This window comes from Hippichthys cyanospilos, chromosome 8, assembly GCF_059441005.1.
Source record: "Hippichthys cyanospilos isolate Australia breed blue-spotted pipefish chromosome 8, RoL_Hcya_1.0, whole genome shotgun sequence".
Classification (NCBI taxonomy): Eukaryota; Metazoa; Chordata; class Actinopteri; order Syngnathiformes; family Syngnathidae; genus Hippichthys; species Hippichthys cyanospilos.
Genome location: NC_142376.1, coordinates 5,190,823 through 5,207,370, shown reverse-complemented (window position 1 = coordinate 5,207,370; position 16,548 = coordinate 5,190,823). Strand labels below are relative to the sequence as shown.

Genomic DNA, 16,548 nt, shown 5'->3' with positions numbered 1-16,548 from the left:
TTTCATGAAAGTCAAAATGCCAGTGAACGCTCTTGCTACAAGATCAATAAAAGTTCCATAACAAAAAAATGTGATTGTGCTTTTATTTCCAATTTTTAGTGGTAGTGTTGAGAAATGTATCAAACTAGACTAGTGGTTATCAATAGTGTGACAGTACACAAAAGAATGACTGCATAATTCATTTGCGTTTAACTTTTAAATGGAGTAATTTTGCATTTAATTTCGATTTTCACACCGCTTCGAATTCACATAGTTGGTCAAGTGTGATCAGGTTAACGTTAAAAAAAGAAAAAGATGTCAGTAATTATCAGTCCCACTCTGGACATCTGAAAAACAGAATTGCGATATACTGTATAGTTGCTATTTTCAGACAGAATCAGCCAAAATTAATGCATAACATACGTCCATTTGTCTCCAATTATTTCCTAATCTAACACAGAGCTATTTATTGACGTTTTCGACGGCAACAATTTATTTTTCATCAGGCAAATCAGGAAGGTACTTACCCATTTACGTGCAGGCATTAATCCGGTCGCCCGCTGGTCCTTCTTCCTTTTCTACGTCCCTGAGCGAGGCTGCCGTCAAGATGGTGAGTCTTGGGGGCTAAAGTAGAGACAAAATCCAATCATCATCGAGGCGATCATTTGATCGTCACTTGTGTACTTACGGCCAAGTGATAGTTAACGTCCCAGTCGGAAATAATTCACCGATATTGATGTTTTATCTTCCCTGTATTACAAATTAAAAGGCCCTTTACATGCTAAGCTAGATGTCATCAGTCAACCAGGGACACCGTGTTAGCTGCTAAAATTTGGCTATTTCGTTTCATTTTGTTTTAATCTCCAAAACTATTTATGTCCTGACCACTGGTGTTGATATAGTTACCATGGGATCACAGTTTCCACATTTATTGACTTAATTTGTAAGTCGGTGCATGTCACAGGGGCTAACGTTAGCATCTTCGCTATCAACTGTGTAATGCGGCTCTTCTATGCATTTAAGTTGATTCGTTGCTTAGTAATATCGTTTGCAAGTGACTGACATCGTGCAATAACGTTATGGTTTCCAAATGAACAAATTGCAAGTCTGCGAAGATAGCATATGACCGGCAACACCTAACTGAACGTGGCATCATTCAGTGTTGTCTTTTTCTGTTTAGAACGACACAGTTACAGTCAGGACCCGCAAGTTCATGACGAACCGGCTGCTTCAGAGGAAGCAAATGGTAAGTGTCCACAACATTTAAAGAACTCTAATAATTCATATTCCTGCTTCCTTTGTATTTATTTATGATCCCTTTCTCGTAGGTCGTCGATGTTCTGCATCCCGGCAAGGCCACAGTCCCGAAGACCGAAATCCGTGAGAAGCTGGCCAAGATGTACAAGACGACGCCAGACGTGGTGTTCGTTTTCGGTTTCAAGACTCAGTTTGGCGGTGGCAAGACAACGGGCTTCGCCATGGTCTACGACTCCCTAGATTACGCCAAGAAAAATGAGCCCAAACACAGATTGGCCAGGGTAAGTTGGAAAAACTTGTTCATATCGGACAAAGGAGTTGACCTTTGACTTGTGTTCCTCAGCATGGTCTCTATGAGAAAAAGAAGACTTCCAGGAAGCAACGCAAAGAACGCAAGAACAGAATGAAGAAAGTACGAGGCACCAAGAAGTCCACTGTGGGCGCTGCCAGCAAAAAGGTAGGGCGATGAAAATGCTGGAATGCAAATTTCACATGCCGCGAAGTTGTTTTGATTTCTTCTGTTAACTTGATCTTGTCATTTTTCCAACCCCGACAAATGTTCTCGGGAAACCATAGAAGGTAAATGTTCAAGAGTAGGCTAACTTCCGTGTGCACACAATCCTCCAGTTTTGGATGATAGCTAACCTCCCCTTACTGCCTCACCAACCCCAACTCATACCACCAGTCTGTGTATATTTTCGTTTTTAAAAGTGACTTTCCGCACTAATAACACAATTTTATATAGTAAAAGGCTCATAAAGCATCTGCTTTATTTGTATATGTTGCATTTCGTTTTCGAGGTTTAACATTGAATGACAACTAATCAATGACATTATTTCTATAATCGTTCATTTAAAGTATCTTATGTTATTAATAATATTATATTAATATAATCTGATGGCTCTCCTCCATGAAAGACTTGATTGTTTTTTTTTTGTTGTTGAATCAAGATTTTAAAATGTTGAGATAGATTGAAATTTTTGTGTACAGTATTTTCTAACATTTAAACCATGAACTGAATCGTTTAAAAAAAAAATCTGCATTGTCAGATTGATATGGCCAATTTCTAAATCGAGATAAATTACATTTTTTTTTTCCAGATGATTCAAAATAGACAACAGATGTGGTTTGGCGATTATAAAGTGAAATAGCCTCCAGTTATTTTGGATGATTTTGATTTAAATAGATTTTAATTGATGTAATAAACCCATCAAACAATTATTTGAAAGTGTTATGTATTAAAAAATACTGCGCAAAACGTTCAGATGTCAACTTTTTTTTTTTACATCAGTTTTAAAGTCAACTTTAGCTTTAACAGTATACTGTCTTATTTTCAGACAATACCTTTTAAAATACATTTTGTCACTTGTTTTTTTTTTTTTTTTTTTTTACTAAAATTGACAACACACATGCTCAGGGCTCACGTAGCGTCCCAATGTCACATGACCAATAGTTCAGTTGTGATTGGTTGTTTCCCCAAAGCTAGAGTACAGGTAATGTCATTTGTTTTGAAAATTATTCATTGTACATCAAATAATTATCAAAATAATTATTGGCCAAATATTAACTATATACTGCTGAAATTTTCAAGAGTTTGTGTCACTTAAAATATCAAGCGTGTGACGTAAAAAAGACAAATGTGACTGAATTGTGTCAATAATAATAATCTTCCAAACTTGGCTGTGGCACAAACATCTCACCATTAACAGTTTAATCCTCTTTGCATCTCTCCTAGATGCAACTTGAGTTTTTTTGTAGAAACTTTTTTTTTTTTTTTAAATTTTCATTCTTTGGAAGCCCCTTCAAAGTGTTAACATGATTCTGTCCCATCTTTTGTCCCCGACTTTGCCTACCACGGAATTCTCTCGCAGAAATGAGGTGTCTGCGTACAGGTATCATGTGCCAGCATGGAGTGCCACTGTGTTGCACATCCAAAAGTCTTAGCTGGACATCTAGCACGCATGCCACGCCCACATTCCCCAATAGATTTACCCTGTCAGTGTTTCCCTTTCTAGTGGTGCTTCAAATCCCTTGGAAAAATCTTGTCGCTCCTTTGGGGTATCCCCACTATAGCTGACGTTGATAGACACTTGCTTTCGAGCGCAAGCGTCTTTTTGTTTTTGTGAGTGTGGAGCATTTCCACGTTTTGTCCTTACCACGATGAAACACTTGTTACGGGTGTAACAGTGTTTTTATGTTGTATACATTTGAGCGTTATACTGTGTTAGTATAAGTTTGGAATTTAACTCACATCTTTTACATATTTGCGAGCTCGTGTTACATTTGAATTAATCTTTTATTTTGTTTCCCCCAACAGTGAGCCCAGACAGCCAGGGATGGTCCTCGTGCTCAAGATGTTCTTGTATATTGTTCTCAAATAAAAGTTCGGACAAAAGACCATTCCTCTTGGAGTTTCTCGCGGTAACCTAAAAAGCTACGGTATTTTGGGGACCCGGGCGGCTTGGCGGAAGAGTGGTTAGCTCACTCCGGCCTTCCTGTGTGGAGTTTGCATCTTCTCCCCAAGCCCCTGGGGGTTCTCTTCAGGCACTCGGGCTTCCTCCCACGTTCCAAAAACATGCATGGCAAGTGTATTGGACATAATAAATTGCCCTTGATTGTGATTGGGTGCGTGAATGGTTGTTTGTCTGTGTGCCCTGCGATTGGCTGGCAAAAGGGTGGCTTCTACCTACTGCCTGAAGCCTGATGGGATAGACACCAGCAAGCCCTTGTGAGGATAAGCGGCTACAGATAATGGGTGGATTTTCGGGACCTGCTTATGGCCAGACTGACTTTTGCAATACTTCAAATGACCACAAGGGAATTGCTATGAACATACACCAAAACTATAGCCACTGTTATCCTAACTAGCATATAGTCAACCAAAAAAATGCATAAATACACTCATAAGTTCGCCACGCTTCCTACTTAGCATACAGCCAACCTGCCAAAAAAAATTGTATGAAATTAGGAGTAAAAAATAAAAATCGCATGAACTAAAGATGAAATGGATTATACTTAGAATTGAAATACAACTGAACGCTACCTAAATGTGCTGTACTGGATTAAAACGATTTGAATAGGTTTTCAACATTTACTGTAATTTTAAATTATTGACCACTAGAGGGAGCATGCGGGCCATTAATAACACTTGTCGCAACAAAAGTGTCTCGCGAGAGAATCTCGTCTGCTTGAGGTGCCAGATCGAATCACTAAAGAAGCGATAAATGTTGCTATTTGTAAAATTCACTAACTATTGTATGCCAAAATAAAATACAAAAAAATAATTATTACAAAACACAAATTACTTTGAATTACAAGTTTACGTTTACAAAATGAAAGTACAACAGTATTTACATTTTTAAACAGACAGTTGCTATGATAATTTTCCCTCCAAAACGCGTCTTCGATAAAAAGTCTGACCAACCCGCTTGACAGGCGCCATCTTGCAGCACAAATTCAAAAAAGCGCCATCTTGCAGCCCAGCCTGTGTGACCAAGCTATGCAACGGCACACACCTGCTACATCCGGTACATATTTCTTTCCTACACCTTAATTAGAATTTCATTTACTGTAAATATGTTATTGAAGGCAATTTTAGCAATAGTTTGTTTCTGAAATCACAACAAATTGTGAATCAATAAACAGAGGAATCACAGCGTAAAAATCGGCGGTTTAATTTTCAACCGGAGATGTCCACGCCATTGATTTGGATTCAAATTGCCCACTGGTTTGACAGCGATTTGAGTGTTTGAAGACATTTTAGCGAAACAGACGTCTAAAGTATGCCTTAGCTATTGGTTATCATTTATTGTTTCTAACTGACAAAAAAGGGCAATAAACTTACATGGCACTGAGATGTAACAGGAACACAGGAATAGGAGTTGTCATTTGGTGTCCAACTATCGTGGGGCGAACTTAGTCTTCCCATATTTTCCGTCTCTTGGGTTCACAATGGGATGTGGAGCTTCACGCCACACCTTTGTCACTTCACGTGGGGAAGTTTTTTGACATTTTTTTTAATTAAAAGTCAAAATACTCACTAAAAGTAATTCAATTAAACCCCAGTGACAGCTAGCGATTGACGCAAAATGACTCACTGAACATCATGTGACTATTTTTAGCCAATCGCTGCCGCTATCTGCGAGACGCGGCAAGTAGCTTAAATTGGTGAAACTGTAGCGCCGCAACCGGACGTAGTGGTCAAAAATATATTACATTTGTCGTGATTTTGGCATGCCATTCAAAATGAATGTTCCGGCCACTGCGATTGAATTTGCGCCAACAAGAGCCTTTTGTGACAAGTTCTCAAAAAGGATTCCCTAGTTTCTGCCGCAAAATGGTCCTACAAAATTTATAATGTTATAAACTTAAAATTCTTCCATACTCGTTCGAAGGGGATGTAGCTCAGTGGTAGAGCGCATGCTTTGCATGTATGAGGCCCCGGGTTCGATCCCCGGCATCTCCACTAGCTTTTTTTTTTAACTTCTCAAAGACGCAAAATAAATAAATCACCATAACAGTCCTACCGAGGAACCTGTTAAGTTTACTTAACAGCAGACAAGCAAAAGCTCTTGTTTATTGCAAACTGTTTATTTTAAAAAGTATAAAAATCCCCCAAATAAACGACTTTTGGTAGTTTGCTTGAAACATTTCTAGTGTTATGCCAACATTTCAAAACATCCACGTTTCTGTCAAAATACTGACAATGACTGACGTAAAAAAAGCATTGTGAGCATTGTGACAGTTTCAACAAAAGGTGAAATAATTTACAAAAAGCTGGAAAAAAATGAACATTTACACAATTCCTGAGTTTAAATAACAGAAAATCAACATTTGCAGAAGCCCTGCCTCAAATATTTCGTACACCCACATATTATAAGGACATTCTGTATGACAACACAGCAATCCACAATCACACATATTACATACCTCAAAGAATTCATAACACATGTATTATACTGAATGTCGTGTGGCTCTTAAAGTGTACCTAATATTTTGGGTGGCCAATGTGCAGTCCGAACATTTAATCTTTCATGTCCGGATTATGGCTTATCAGTGCAAATCGTGTTGTAACATTGAATCAAGTGACCCATAGATTACAATGACACAAATGTCATCACACAACCTGTTGTGGATTTTTGTTGTTTTTTTTTAAAGAAAGCTGTACACACAGTGCATGTTAAATTAACCTGATGGCAACTACTAGCTTGTTGCATCAGAAGTGAAAAACGGTTGAAGCACCCTGCTGGTGGCCGCTGTTTCAGCGTTCATGGTCTCTTCTTGGGCTTCTTCTTCTGCATTCTCGCCCTCCGTGTGGAGACCACGGGAGCCATCAGTCTCCTGTTGTCTCCTGATGGAGGTTCTCGTGGACGAGGGCTGCCAATAGTCACAAATCTTGGACTGTGTGAGAGACAATGAGTTGTTTGAACAAAGATTTTGTTTTCCGTTTTTATTCAATAGAGCAATGGGCAGGTTTACATGGAGAGGCTGGATGCGCTGGAGGGTCATGTGCCACCTGGTGTAGATCCTGGCCAGCAGATCCTGCACCTTGGTCCTGTACAGATACTTTTCGCTCTCTCTGATGTGACACATGACGCGAGATGTCAAATCCGAGACGAGACTCTGCAGATCCTCCTTAAGGGGGAGACCAAATTGAAATATGGCGGACATGTCGGCGCGACCGTGAGGCGCCTCGTACCTTCTGGTGGACCGGGAAGAAGCAGAATTTGGAGGCTTCGTTTGTCAATGTCAGTAAGCTGTAGCAGAGGTAGTAGGACTGGAACAGAAATATTTTCAAGGAAGTATATTTAGGAAATGACATTTTTTTTCCACCACGTGGCTTTTTATAAACACATACAAAAATAAATATTAAAAGGCCTATATCATGGTATTTTTTCCATAGTTAAATATATGCATATAAATGATGGAATCTTAACTTTGGCGCATTGGAAATTCCAATTTCTTATGAAATATAGCAATTATAGACAAACGTGCATCATGTTAAGTATAAATGAACAAAATGTGAGGATAAGCAGTTACATAAAATGATGGATGGATAAATAAATATAATTCTTCTTTTGTTCACTATTTTTAGACCTGAATTGTCCCACCTCTTCCTCCCTGCGAAGTGAGAGGAAGAAAACGTCACTGGCATCTAATTATCTTCAAAAACAAAGCTTGTTGACTCAACTCTGCAAGCAGTCAATCTAACCTGTTTAGAATACTCTAGGATATTTTTACGAGTAAGAGACAATATTATCAGTTCAAGTTTTGCCTTTTTAAAGCCGTAATAAACGTCCAACCGGTTATCAGCCCATGCCGAGCCATGTCCAATATAATATAATAATAATATAATAGTGCTGTGGACTCTTGTGGAACTGATAAGCAATTTTAAAACTACTTGTAGGTTTCATTTTTTGAAATGGGGACTAATAAAATGATACTGATAAAATGCTCTCACCTGCTGATCCAGAAACTTCCAATCCTCCTCAGTGGAACTCCTGCTAGAGGTTTTCAGTAAGAAACGGCGGAGGGAGGTGGGCTTCATGGCGGCCACATACGGCTTAAGTGCATTGAGCTACACATAGGACGGAACGACAGATTACCGACAACATTCAACATGAAATTGTAATGAAAATTTTAAAAAATACAATAAAATACAACCGGAAGTTCTTCTCCAGTTGGTCGGTATCTACTCGTTCCATCCAAGAGTTTTGAGATCATTGAGAGACTAAGGTGCTGTCGCAAGCATCTAGTGATGGGGGGGGGACAATAAAAGTTAACGGACTTCTTTATTTCAGTTTCAAGCAGACAAGCTTTCTTACTTTTTGTGAGTGTTCTCAGGCAGAAGTTGAACCAGATGGCACATGTTATGGTGGTCATCAGTCAAGTCGCTGAGTGTCTGGCAGATTCTGGGGAGCTGAATGACAAGACATTCATAGTTAAGCCTCCACTCCTCTCTCAGATCATCAATGCGAGACTAATTCTCATTCTATGCAGAGGATAAAGGATATATGACTAAGTTCTGTTATATGATCAGTGTGTAGACGGGCTAGATGGAAATTGGCAATAGCGTTAAGCTAGTAGACCGGAAGGCTAAGCTAACCATGGTGTCCCAATCCCTGATGTTGCTCACTATCATAGTGAGCAGCTTATTTATCTCCACACTGGCCAGGGGGATGAGGTGAGTGTCCAGAGCCACTTGGGCTGTCATGGTCAGGAGCATGAGCAGCTCGTCGTCGCTGTACGCCTTTGGGCAAATGCTCAGGCAGTAAGACAGATACTGTCAGGGGGAGAAAGAAAAAAAAAAAAGAGAATGAATTGTCTGCTTTTGTTTAAGTCAACTCTTCCTTCTGTGATTACCTTAAAGATATTGTTACAGTTGTGCTCTGGGAAGGTGCTCTGTTCCTCGTTGCGAGATGGGCAGTCACTTTGAATACAGAGATTCATCCTTTATCCCAAAAAACAAAAAAAAAAAAAAAAAAAAAGACCCACAGAGTATTTAAGTTAAGAGAGTTAAATTAGCACACCTCTCACAAATGTGAACATTGCATCATATTTTCATGGAATAACACCAAATTGAAACGGTTGAATTAAGGATGAAGTAATTAATAAATTAAGTGCTAAAATAATCTTATACTTTAGACACTACAAGTACTTGATTACTTTGGGTACGAAGTTAAAAATGGACTACTTTGGGTATTAAAGTAATGGATCACTATAGGGATTTAAGTGCTCAAGTTATTGATTATTATAGGTACTGAAGTGCCAAAGTAATTGATGTGACTATTATATAAAATAGCGACTACTTTAGTACCTAATGAGAAAAAGTAATTGGTTACTTTAGTACTTAATTCATTTCACACCTGTCATTTTCAGACACTGCTTTCAAATATTTAAAAAATAAATTGAAAAAGATATTGGGATTGAATGCCTGGACTTATAAAAAAGGCAACACAAGTGGCAAAAACCTAGAGGCGAAAGTGTCTGTATTTGTGTTTAAGAGTGAGATAAAAAAATTAAAAAAACACAAAGTAGTTGTGAAGGAAAGGACAACTTACAGCAAATCTCCTTCCGTGAACGCGGGCTGCAAGTTTTCAAATGGGAAGAGCGTCACAAACGCCACGCCCATGTTTAGCAGCACCAATGTTACGTCAGCCAAAGTGGGCACCCACACAGTAAACGCGTGGCTTTGTTTTTTCACTGTGAAAGGCAGAGTCAACATCATGTGAGAACATGACAAAAGGTGGAAAAGTTTTAAATTGTCCGGTAACATTTCAGGAAAGTTTTACAATCAATTTCCAATGCAAACAATAGGCTGGGGAATTTTGAAGGGATCATGTTTGTACCTAAATATACGAAAAAAAAACTTCTTCTGTCATCAGCAGACAAAATATAAACTCCCACATATGATCAACTTACTCACTGCCTGCCCAGTGAAAAACGACCTTTGATGTTAATGGCAATCAATGAGTTGGTTTAAAAAGAATGTTTCCATCAGCGACTCCTCCAAACTCAGCGTGGAAAGGAAAAATACTGACCGATGTTATAGGCAGCTGAGCTGGCGATGTCACAGAGAGCCTGCAGCATCTTTTCAGACAACAACCACTCAGAATGCACAGACATCATCTGAAAAAAATTATAATAATAAAAAAAAAAGACTTTAGAGTGCTTTAGTGCTTTATTGAATTGTTGTGAGTGGGCAAGATGGTTTACCTTGAAGAGGAAATCGGTGATCTGAGTCGGGCACGGTGTCTGAGAACAGTAAGCGTTCTGGAACAAGCCGATCATCACGTGCAACTTGAGCTGAGCCGGGCTTGACCTGCATACAGACGTAGAAGGAGAATGTGCAAAAAATAATGATGTAGAATGACATAAATATACTAACTATTGCTGTCATAATAGCTGAACCAGGGATGTCCAAATAGATGTTCTGAAGAGCCGGTATGTTGCATGTTTTCCAGCTTCCTTTACCCGACATTAGTGATTAAAATGATAAGCTAATCAGCTAGCTCAGCGGAAGCCTCTGAATTCAAACAATTGCCATAAGAATACTAATTAAATATGCTTGGTAACATAAAAAAATAGAATAACAACAAATTTAGAGGTAAATTAGCTGTTTGCTTTGTTTGTCATGATGAGTCAATATAGTATTTTTTTTTCCATGTAATACCACCCGATGGAGTTAAGAGCGAAAGTACAGCTCACCAAATAAGTGTTTTCTGCGCTGCGGTCTGCGGCTTGACTGCACACTGCCGTAGCTGCAAAGAATCCTGATTGAAGATCTGGCCAAATTTGTCCAGGTGGAATACCACTTCTCCAGGAGGCAGCTCTCGCATAGCAGTGCACTCCAAAGAGTAATGTTGCAGAAATCCTCTGAAAAGAAAGGGGACGATGACCATAAAATGTCATGATCACGTTTCAGGACTGTGCTGTGTACGAAAAGTAGTGCGGTAAAAGTATAATGTTTTTATCCTCAAGGTAGAACTGGAACCCAAAAAAGGGTTTTGATAGGCTCATAAAACAACATGCTTACTGTTGCGTGTCAGAAACCTCGTCGCAATTCTGCTCCTCGTCAAAATCCGCCACACCCAACACCTCGTCGGCGCACAAGGTACGAAGCTGCGTCTCGTTCTCATCTGCCCTGAAAGTCACATTGACAAAATGTGAACGCTCCGTTTCAACAAATAAGTACCAAAACATTGAAGCCATTTTTACTTCTTTTGGGTGTCTAACTCCTTCAGGATCTGGTCCAAGCTGTTTCTGTAGGAGCTCCTTGTGGTGGTTGGCTGTTGGGAAGAACACATGGATAAAATCCAAATACTGTATAAAGGAATCTTTAGTAATTAATTCATTTTTGTTCCATGAGCTCAATTTCCTCTAATTTCCCAAAAGGAAATAAATAAAAATGTTCCATCCCAACCCCCCTCCCACATTTTATTAGAAAAAGGAAATAATTATTTCTGTGGATAACTAATGCACACTAAATAAAAGAGAAGATTTAATGAGTTGAAATTTACTTCCAAGCAAATGTTTGAAATTTAAACTATTGTAAAATGATTGTGCCATACAGAATGGGTGTCCTTAAAGAGGGGGACAGGGACATTTAAACAATTAATTGTCAAAAATAATAATCAATGAATTAATCATCATTATTTGTTCTGTCTTTATTTTAGCCTAATCTTAACCTATAAGATCATAACGTTTAATTAATGAATGTGATATTGTTTATTGTAATGCAGATAAATTCTTTCAAAAAATAAAAAATGTCTAGGAAGGGTGCCTTGAAAAACAAAAAAAATCACATATTAAATCGCAATTGAACTACACAAAACTTTGAGCGCCGTGACGTGAAATGACGTTGACGAGAACTCAACCGAGGAGTGTCAGACGCCAAGAACCGTAAACTTTTTTTTTTCCCCCAGGAAAATGGGAAGCTCTGATTTGATCATTAAGATGGGAAAATTAAAAATGACACTATTGTCAATGAGAATGCTCATAATGGACCAGCAGCCAGGGCTGGTCAAGTTACGATGAATGAGGGCTCTTACAGTCTTGAAGGCAGTGCAGGAAGCTCCGGGTGTGCTGGGCTCTGAGAAGGTAGCGGTCCTGTCCGGCGTAGCCGGAACCTTGGAAACCCGTTTGCCGATATCCCGCCAGGACAGCGGATTTTCCTCGTCGCTACTATCTGACGCCCGGCTGGATTCCAACTCAAAAGCCAGATCCAGGCTCATGTCCAGGTCCTCATCCACAGAATCCACTTTCTCCTTAAGCGGCCGCTGCCCGTGACTTCTCTCCATCGGAGGAGAGCTGGAACCATGGGATGCGGAAGGCTGCTTGGCTTTGTTTTCTTTGTCATGTTTCAGGCTGTCAGGCATCTGCTTGCTGCACGATGGCGGGGCGTCACAGTCTATGGATTTAGCAGCTGTGGAGTTAAAGGACGGGATGTTTTTAATATTTAGCCTTTCTAAAGACACATGGGGCAAGGAAATGTCCAAGGGTTTTGATGCGATGGGAAGTGAGCAAGTGTCCTCACAAGTAATGTTTTTGGCGCTTTGGATGGCAGAGCTGAAACCTGTTTTTTTTTTCTCCGTCTCCTCTGCTTTGGTCTTGAGCGCAGGTCTGAGAATGACGTCTGGGGTGAACAACTCGTCATAGTCATTGGGGACAGTTTTTCGCCGGTGGTGCCGTTTGTTCCGCTTTGCTGGCAAAGAGCTCAGAGAATGAGTCACTTTGGAGGGTGATTCATGAAGAACGCTGTGAGAAGCGCGTTTGGGAGTGCTGGCCGACGACTCTGAGGAACCGTGTTCAGATTGCAGAGGAGCGCTGGAGTGAGGAGGATTGTTTTCTGGTTGGATTTCAGCCTTTGCCTTTTTGTCACATTTCTCACTTGTTGTCTTTTTAACATCTCCCCTGGGTTTGGAAATGCATCCCAGTTGGATCAGGTTATCATGAGTGGAATGTATTTGGAGCTGCCTTGCACCTATAAATGATTGTTTGGTCACACAAATGGCCGGCGTGGAGGGCAACACGGCGAGATTGGACTTGTGTGACGGAGCCGAGCATGTAGATTGTTCTTTTGGAATTTCGGTCAGCTTCAACGACGATGCGGGCACCAAGGATGTCGACAGAGGACTCTGGAGGAACAGCTTTGGCAGCTCAATTGGGACACATGGCTTCTTGACGCCGGCGTTGCTGTCCTCGCAGTCCCTGCGCCGCTTCTTCGAAGAATGCTCACAACCCACAACTGAAGGCAAACAAAATTGTTTCTTTTAGTACAGTTGTGGCACAAAATGTCTCATCTTCTATATTTGTCTGATATAGTGTGCACGTTTGTGCCCAGTGGTCACATTGGATTTTTTTCAAATGGGCAGAAGGGCCAGCTCATTTGTAAAATAAGTACCGTATATTTCGGACTATAAGCCACACCGGTGTGTAAATTGAGAAAAAAAAAAAAAAAAAAACAACAAGACACGCCGCACCGGACTATAAGCCACAGGCCTCAAATCATGAGAAAACGATGCGGCTTTTAGTCCAAAAAATACTACATAAATGTGCGTGTAAAACAACATTGTTTAAAATGTAATGAAGTGTACAATATTATGTTTAATAGCGTCGTAATTCATTAATTCAAGTTAAAAATACACTTTCCAGTAATATGTTCTATGTTCTAATAAAGCGGAGACCTAACTAAGCTACCACCTGTATTCTAAGTAATTGCAAGTATTTTTTAGAGGAGTCAGTTCTTCACCGTTTGTCGTTATCTGTAGCTATCCTTTTTACCAACTACTGAAATCTGGCATCTTACCTGGATTGGAATTTTCACTTGAAGATTTTGGAACACATTCCTAAAAGAGAAAGGAAACCACGTTTGTGAGGGACGAATTCCTGCAACAATTTTGTAACAAAATGTTGTTTGTATTGCCAGAAATGGCGCCTATCAGCTCATATGAAAGAACGTACTTTCGTTGACTGTAGTCTTTGTACACTGTTACTTTTTTCCGGGTCAGAAGCCACCAAGGAATTTTGCGTCCCATCGTGTGTTTTGGCAACTGTGGAAGTAGTGACTGGAGGTTGGGGTTGGGTCACAGGTATCACTCGCATGCTCCACTTGTGGCGTGCGGTACAGTGCGACTCCGGCCTCTCGACGCTGGTGTCGCTGTCCTCACACGCCCTTCGCCCCTTCTGAGAAGAGGGGTCCAAGCTCATGGCTGAAGGAAAACAAAATCGCATGTTGCTTGTATTACAGCGGTGCCGCAAAGTGTCTTGTCTCTTTTGATACGTTTTTGAAATTCCTCAGTGTCGCCATTTATTGCATAGCAGTGTCCTTTTTACTAAATACGAAGATCTGAAATATTACCTGGGATGGATTTTTCACTTGAGGTTTTTGGAACATGTTCCTAAAGAAGTAAAGAAAGATTTTTGTTGTTGTTTGTGAGAGACCTATTCCTGCAATATTATTGTAACAAGATTTATATTGCTAGAACGTCATCTATCAGCTCATATGATATAATGTACCTTTTTTGAATGTAGTCTTTGTACAAGGTTGCATTTTTCCGAGCCAGACGCCACCATGGACTTGTGACCTCTGTCAATGTGAGTTGAGGGAGGGTGAGAGCTTAAATCCCCCTTGCGGCAAGGAGATTCAGCATGGGAAATACTTGGGCAACATGCTTGCGTCGTGTTGGGTGTCTTGGCAACTGTGACTGGAGGTTGGGGTCGGGTCACAGGCATTGTTCGCATGCCCCACGGCCACTTGTGGTTCGCCGCATGGTGCAATTCTGAGGAGCGAATTGGTGGCGGGTGACACAACGGCTTGTATGGCGAAGGCGAGCCGTAATGCTGGCACTGGTCGGGGCTGAGGAGCGGCAACATTCTCCTGGGCGGGGCTATGAGGCGGTTAGTGATTTGAGAGGGTTTCATTGGAGTTTCTGGAAGAAGAAAAAATTGACATGAATGGGCTAGGTCTCAGGTGGATATCTGCAATCTGCAGAGGCTATATTATCAAGATAACATTCGAAAAAGCATCTTTTTAACCCACCTTTAAGCCTCGGGGAATAGCATTCCGTATTCTTAAATGTCCTGCAAACATGAAAGTTTATATTAAAAAGACAGTAAAAAGTTGGGATATGCAGTTAGTGTTCCCTCGCCACTTCCACGGCACTTTTTGCTACTTTAATGCTTCCATTTTTCTCAAATATATATGTCAACCGACATGCATTGTTCATACTGCAGAGCAGTGTTTATTTAAGTTTAAATCACTGCATAGAACAGCACCTACCCGTTGTACTAACACTCGCACACTCAGTCCAGTGGAGTCTGAGCCAATCTATGAGCCTGTTAACATTCGGACTTGCACATCCGCAAAAAAAGGCTAAACCACTGTTCGTCATTCTAAGTCAGGACATAATGTATAAGGACATTTTAACCCCTGAAGACTTATCAGAGACAAGTTCACATTGACAAGCGTCAATTATTTTGAAAATCGATTGCTTTCTCATGATTTGATTATCATACTTTACTGCAGCAGCTTAGGTTTATCACCAATTTAAAAAAAAATGAATGCAAAGTCACGTATAGCAGGAGACAACTGTACAGCTGTGATAGGAGTATTACCACGTTGATGATCAGGTACAATTCTACATCAAAAGATGCGCGTGCGCATTTGTGTTGCTTTTCTGTTCATCCAATCAGAGCGCGCGACGACATCAGCCGCCGTGCAATAATCAACTGTTTGGAAACATTCGTCAGACAAAAATTAACCACGTTTGACGTTCAAAATAACGCACAGGGACGTAAAGTAGCACCCGTCAGCAATTATTGAGAAATTAGGTAACAATTAAATGCACTTTTGTTTGCGCAAATTCTCTACATGGAATGTAGACAAAGCTAACTGCAACAAACATTGCATTAACAGGAAAGTGATCCTTGAAGCTAACTAGCAATTAAACGCTATCAAGTTTTCGAAAAGCGTGCGCGCTTACTCACCGAGTATCGCCTTTATTTTCTGCTTCATTTTTCATTTTGAGAATCAAGTAGTCCTTCTTTACTGCCATGTGTCAACGACTGCAGCAGATGCGGACGTTCTGCGGTGTTGTCACACAATTCACCCGCCCGAAGTCGTCCAACTGCGATTTTGAACGCATTGCATTGTGGGCTCTCTATCTTCTTCCGGGTTTTCTTCTTCGGCCTATTGTCGTCTTCTTCGACTGGAACGTAATGATAACAGATGCGAGCAACGTCCTGTGGAATACAGTACTGTATACTGAAATTTAATATTTGTTTATGTCCGTTTTCTTGTAGTGTTAGTGCTGTTTTATTTTATAATAAATATTTTAATGTATGTAACGGTAGTTGTTTTAAAGTGCTCAATAAAGTTGAGTTATTTTGGACACTTATTTTTTTCCTTAACTGATGAGCAATCTACTATATTTCATATCTGTTTTACACCATTGTAATGCCCCGATTTTATGAGCTGCAGGCAACAAAACCACTAAATAATGGAAAAATGATGATTAGGGCAATAAAATAAAAACAGCCGACAACAGACACACAATCAAAAATGTATCGTAATTATTACCAACAAAATGAATAAATTTCACATCTTAAACCTTAGCGTGACTGCAAACGCTCAATAGCCAACCAGTCAAGTGAACGACAATCAATAAGTGTGTATTCGATTATTATAATCAATTAGTATTACTGTTATAAAATATGTAAATACTATGCAAATATGTTAGTTAATGCTTCACGTATGGAACACTATGTACAGAAGAAAATAAACTTTTATTACACAATAAATAATTTTCTGAT

General features: G+C 39.9%; 2 protein-coding genes and 1 non-coding gene across 4 annotated transcripts; 2 read left to right on the top strand and 1 right to left on the bottom strand.

The window, feature by feature from the left end:
* The first annotated feature begins 515 nt into the window (after positions 1–515).
* On the top strand, positions 516–3,636 carry rps24 (ribosomal protein S24). Its single transcript, XM_088422166.1, has 5 exons — positions 516–589; positions 1,160–1,225; positions 1,308–1,517; positions 1,580–1,693; positions 3,554–3,636. Exons 1-5 carry the CDS (start codon positions 587–589, stop codon positions 3,554–3,556), a joined length of 396 nt encoding a protein of 131 aa, XP_088278292.1. The 5' UTR covers positions 516–586; the 3' UTR covers positions 3,557–3,636.
* Positions 3,637–5,629: 1,993 nt separating this feature from the next.
* trnaa-ugc (transfer RNA alanine (anticodon UGC)) lies at positions 5,630–5,701 on the top strand. The gene has a single exon. It is a non-coding gene; the product is annotated as a tRNA-Ala (tRNA).
* Positions 5,702–5,805: 104 nt separating this feature from the next.
* Positions 5,806–15,886, bottom strand: slf2 (SMC5/6 complex localization factor 2). 2 transcript variants are annotated; one of them, XM_088422245.1, is made up of 21 exons: positions 15,724–15,886; positions 14,777–14,817; positions 14,254–14,666; positions 14,096–14,135; positions 13,699–13,946; positions 13,544–13,583; positions 11,787–12,982; positions 10,954–11,024; positions 10,772–10,879; positions 10,444–10,611; positions 9,952–10,057; positions 9,777–9,864; positions 9,297–9,438; positions 8,599–8,686; positions 8,342–8,518; positions 8,061–8,155; positions 7,900–7,987; positions 7,697–7,813; positions 6,935–7,012; positions 6,715–6,870; positions 5,806–6,636 (listed from the first exon to the last, which is right to left on the bottom strand). In XM_088422245.1, exons 1-21 carry the CDS (start codon positions 15,789–15,791, stop codon positions 6,439–6,441), a joined length of 3,726 nt encoding a protein of 1,241 aa, XP_088278371.1. In that variant the 5' UTR covers positions 15,792–15,886; the 3' UTR covers positions 5,806–6,438. The 2 variants fall into 2 exon arrangements, with proteins under 2 accessions (XP_088278371.1, XP_088278372.1); XM_088422246.1 differs by having other exon boundaries at positions 8,372–8,518.
* Between the last annotated feature and the right edge of the window lie 662 nt (positions 15,887–16,548).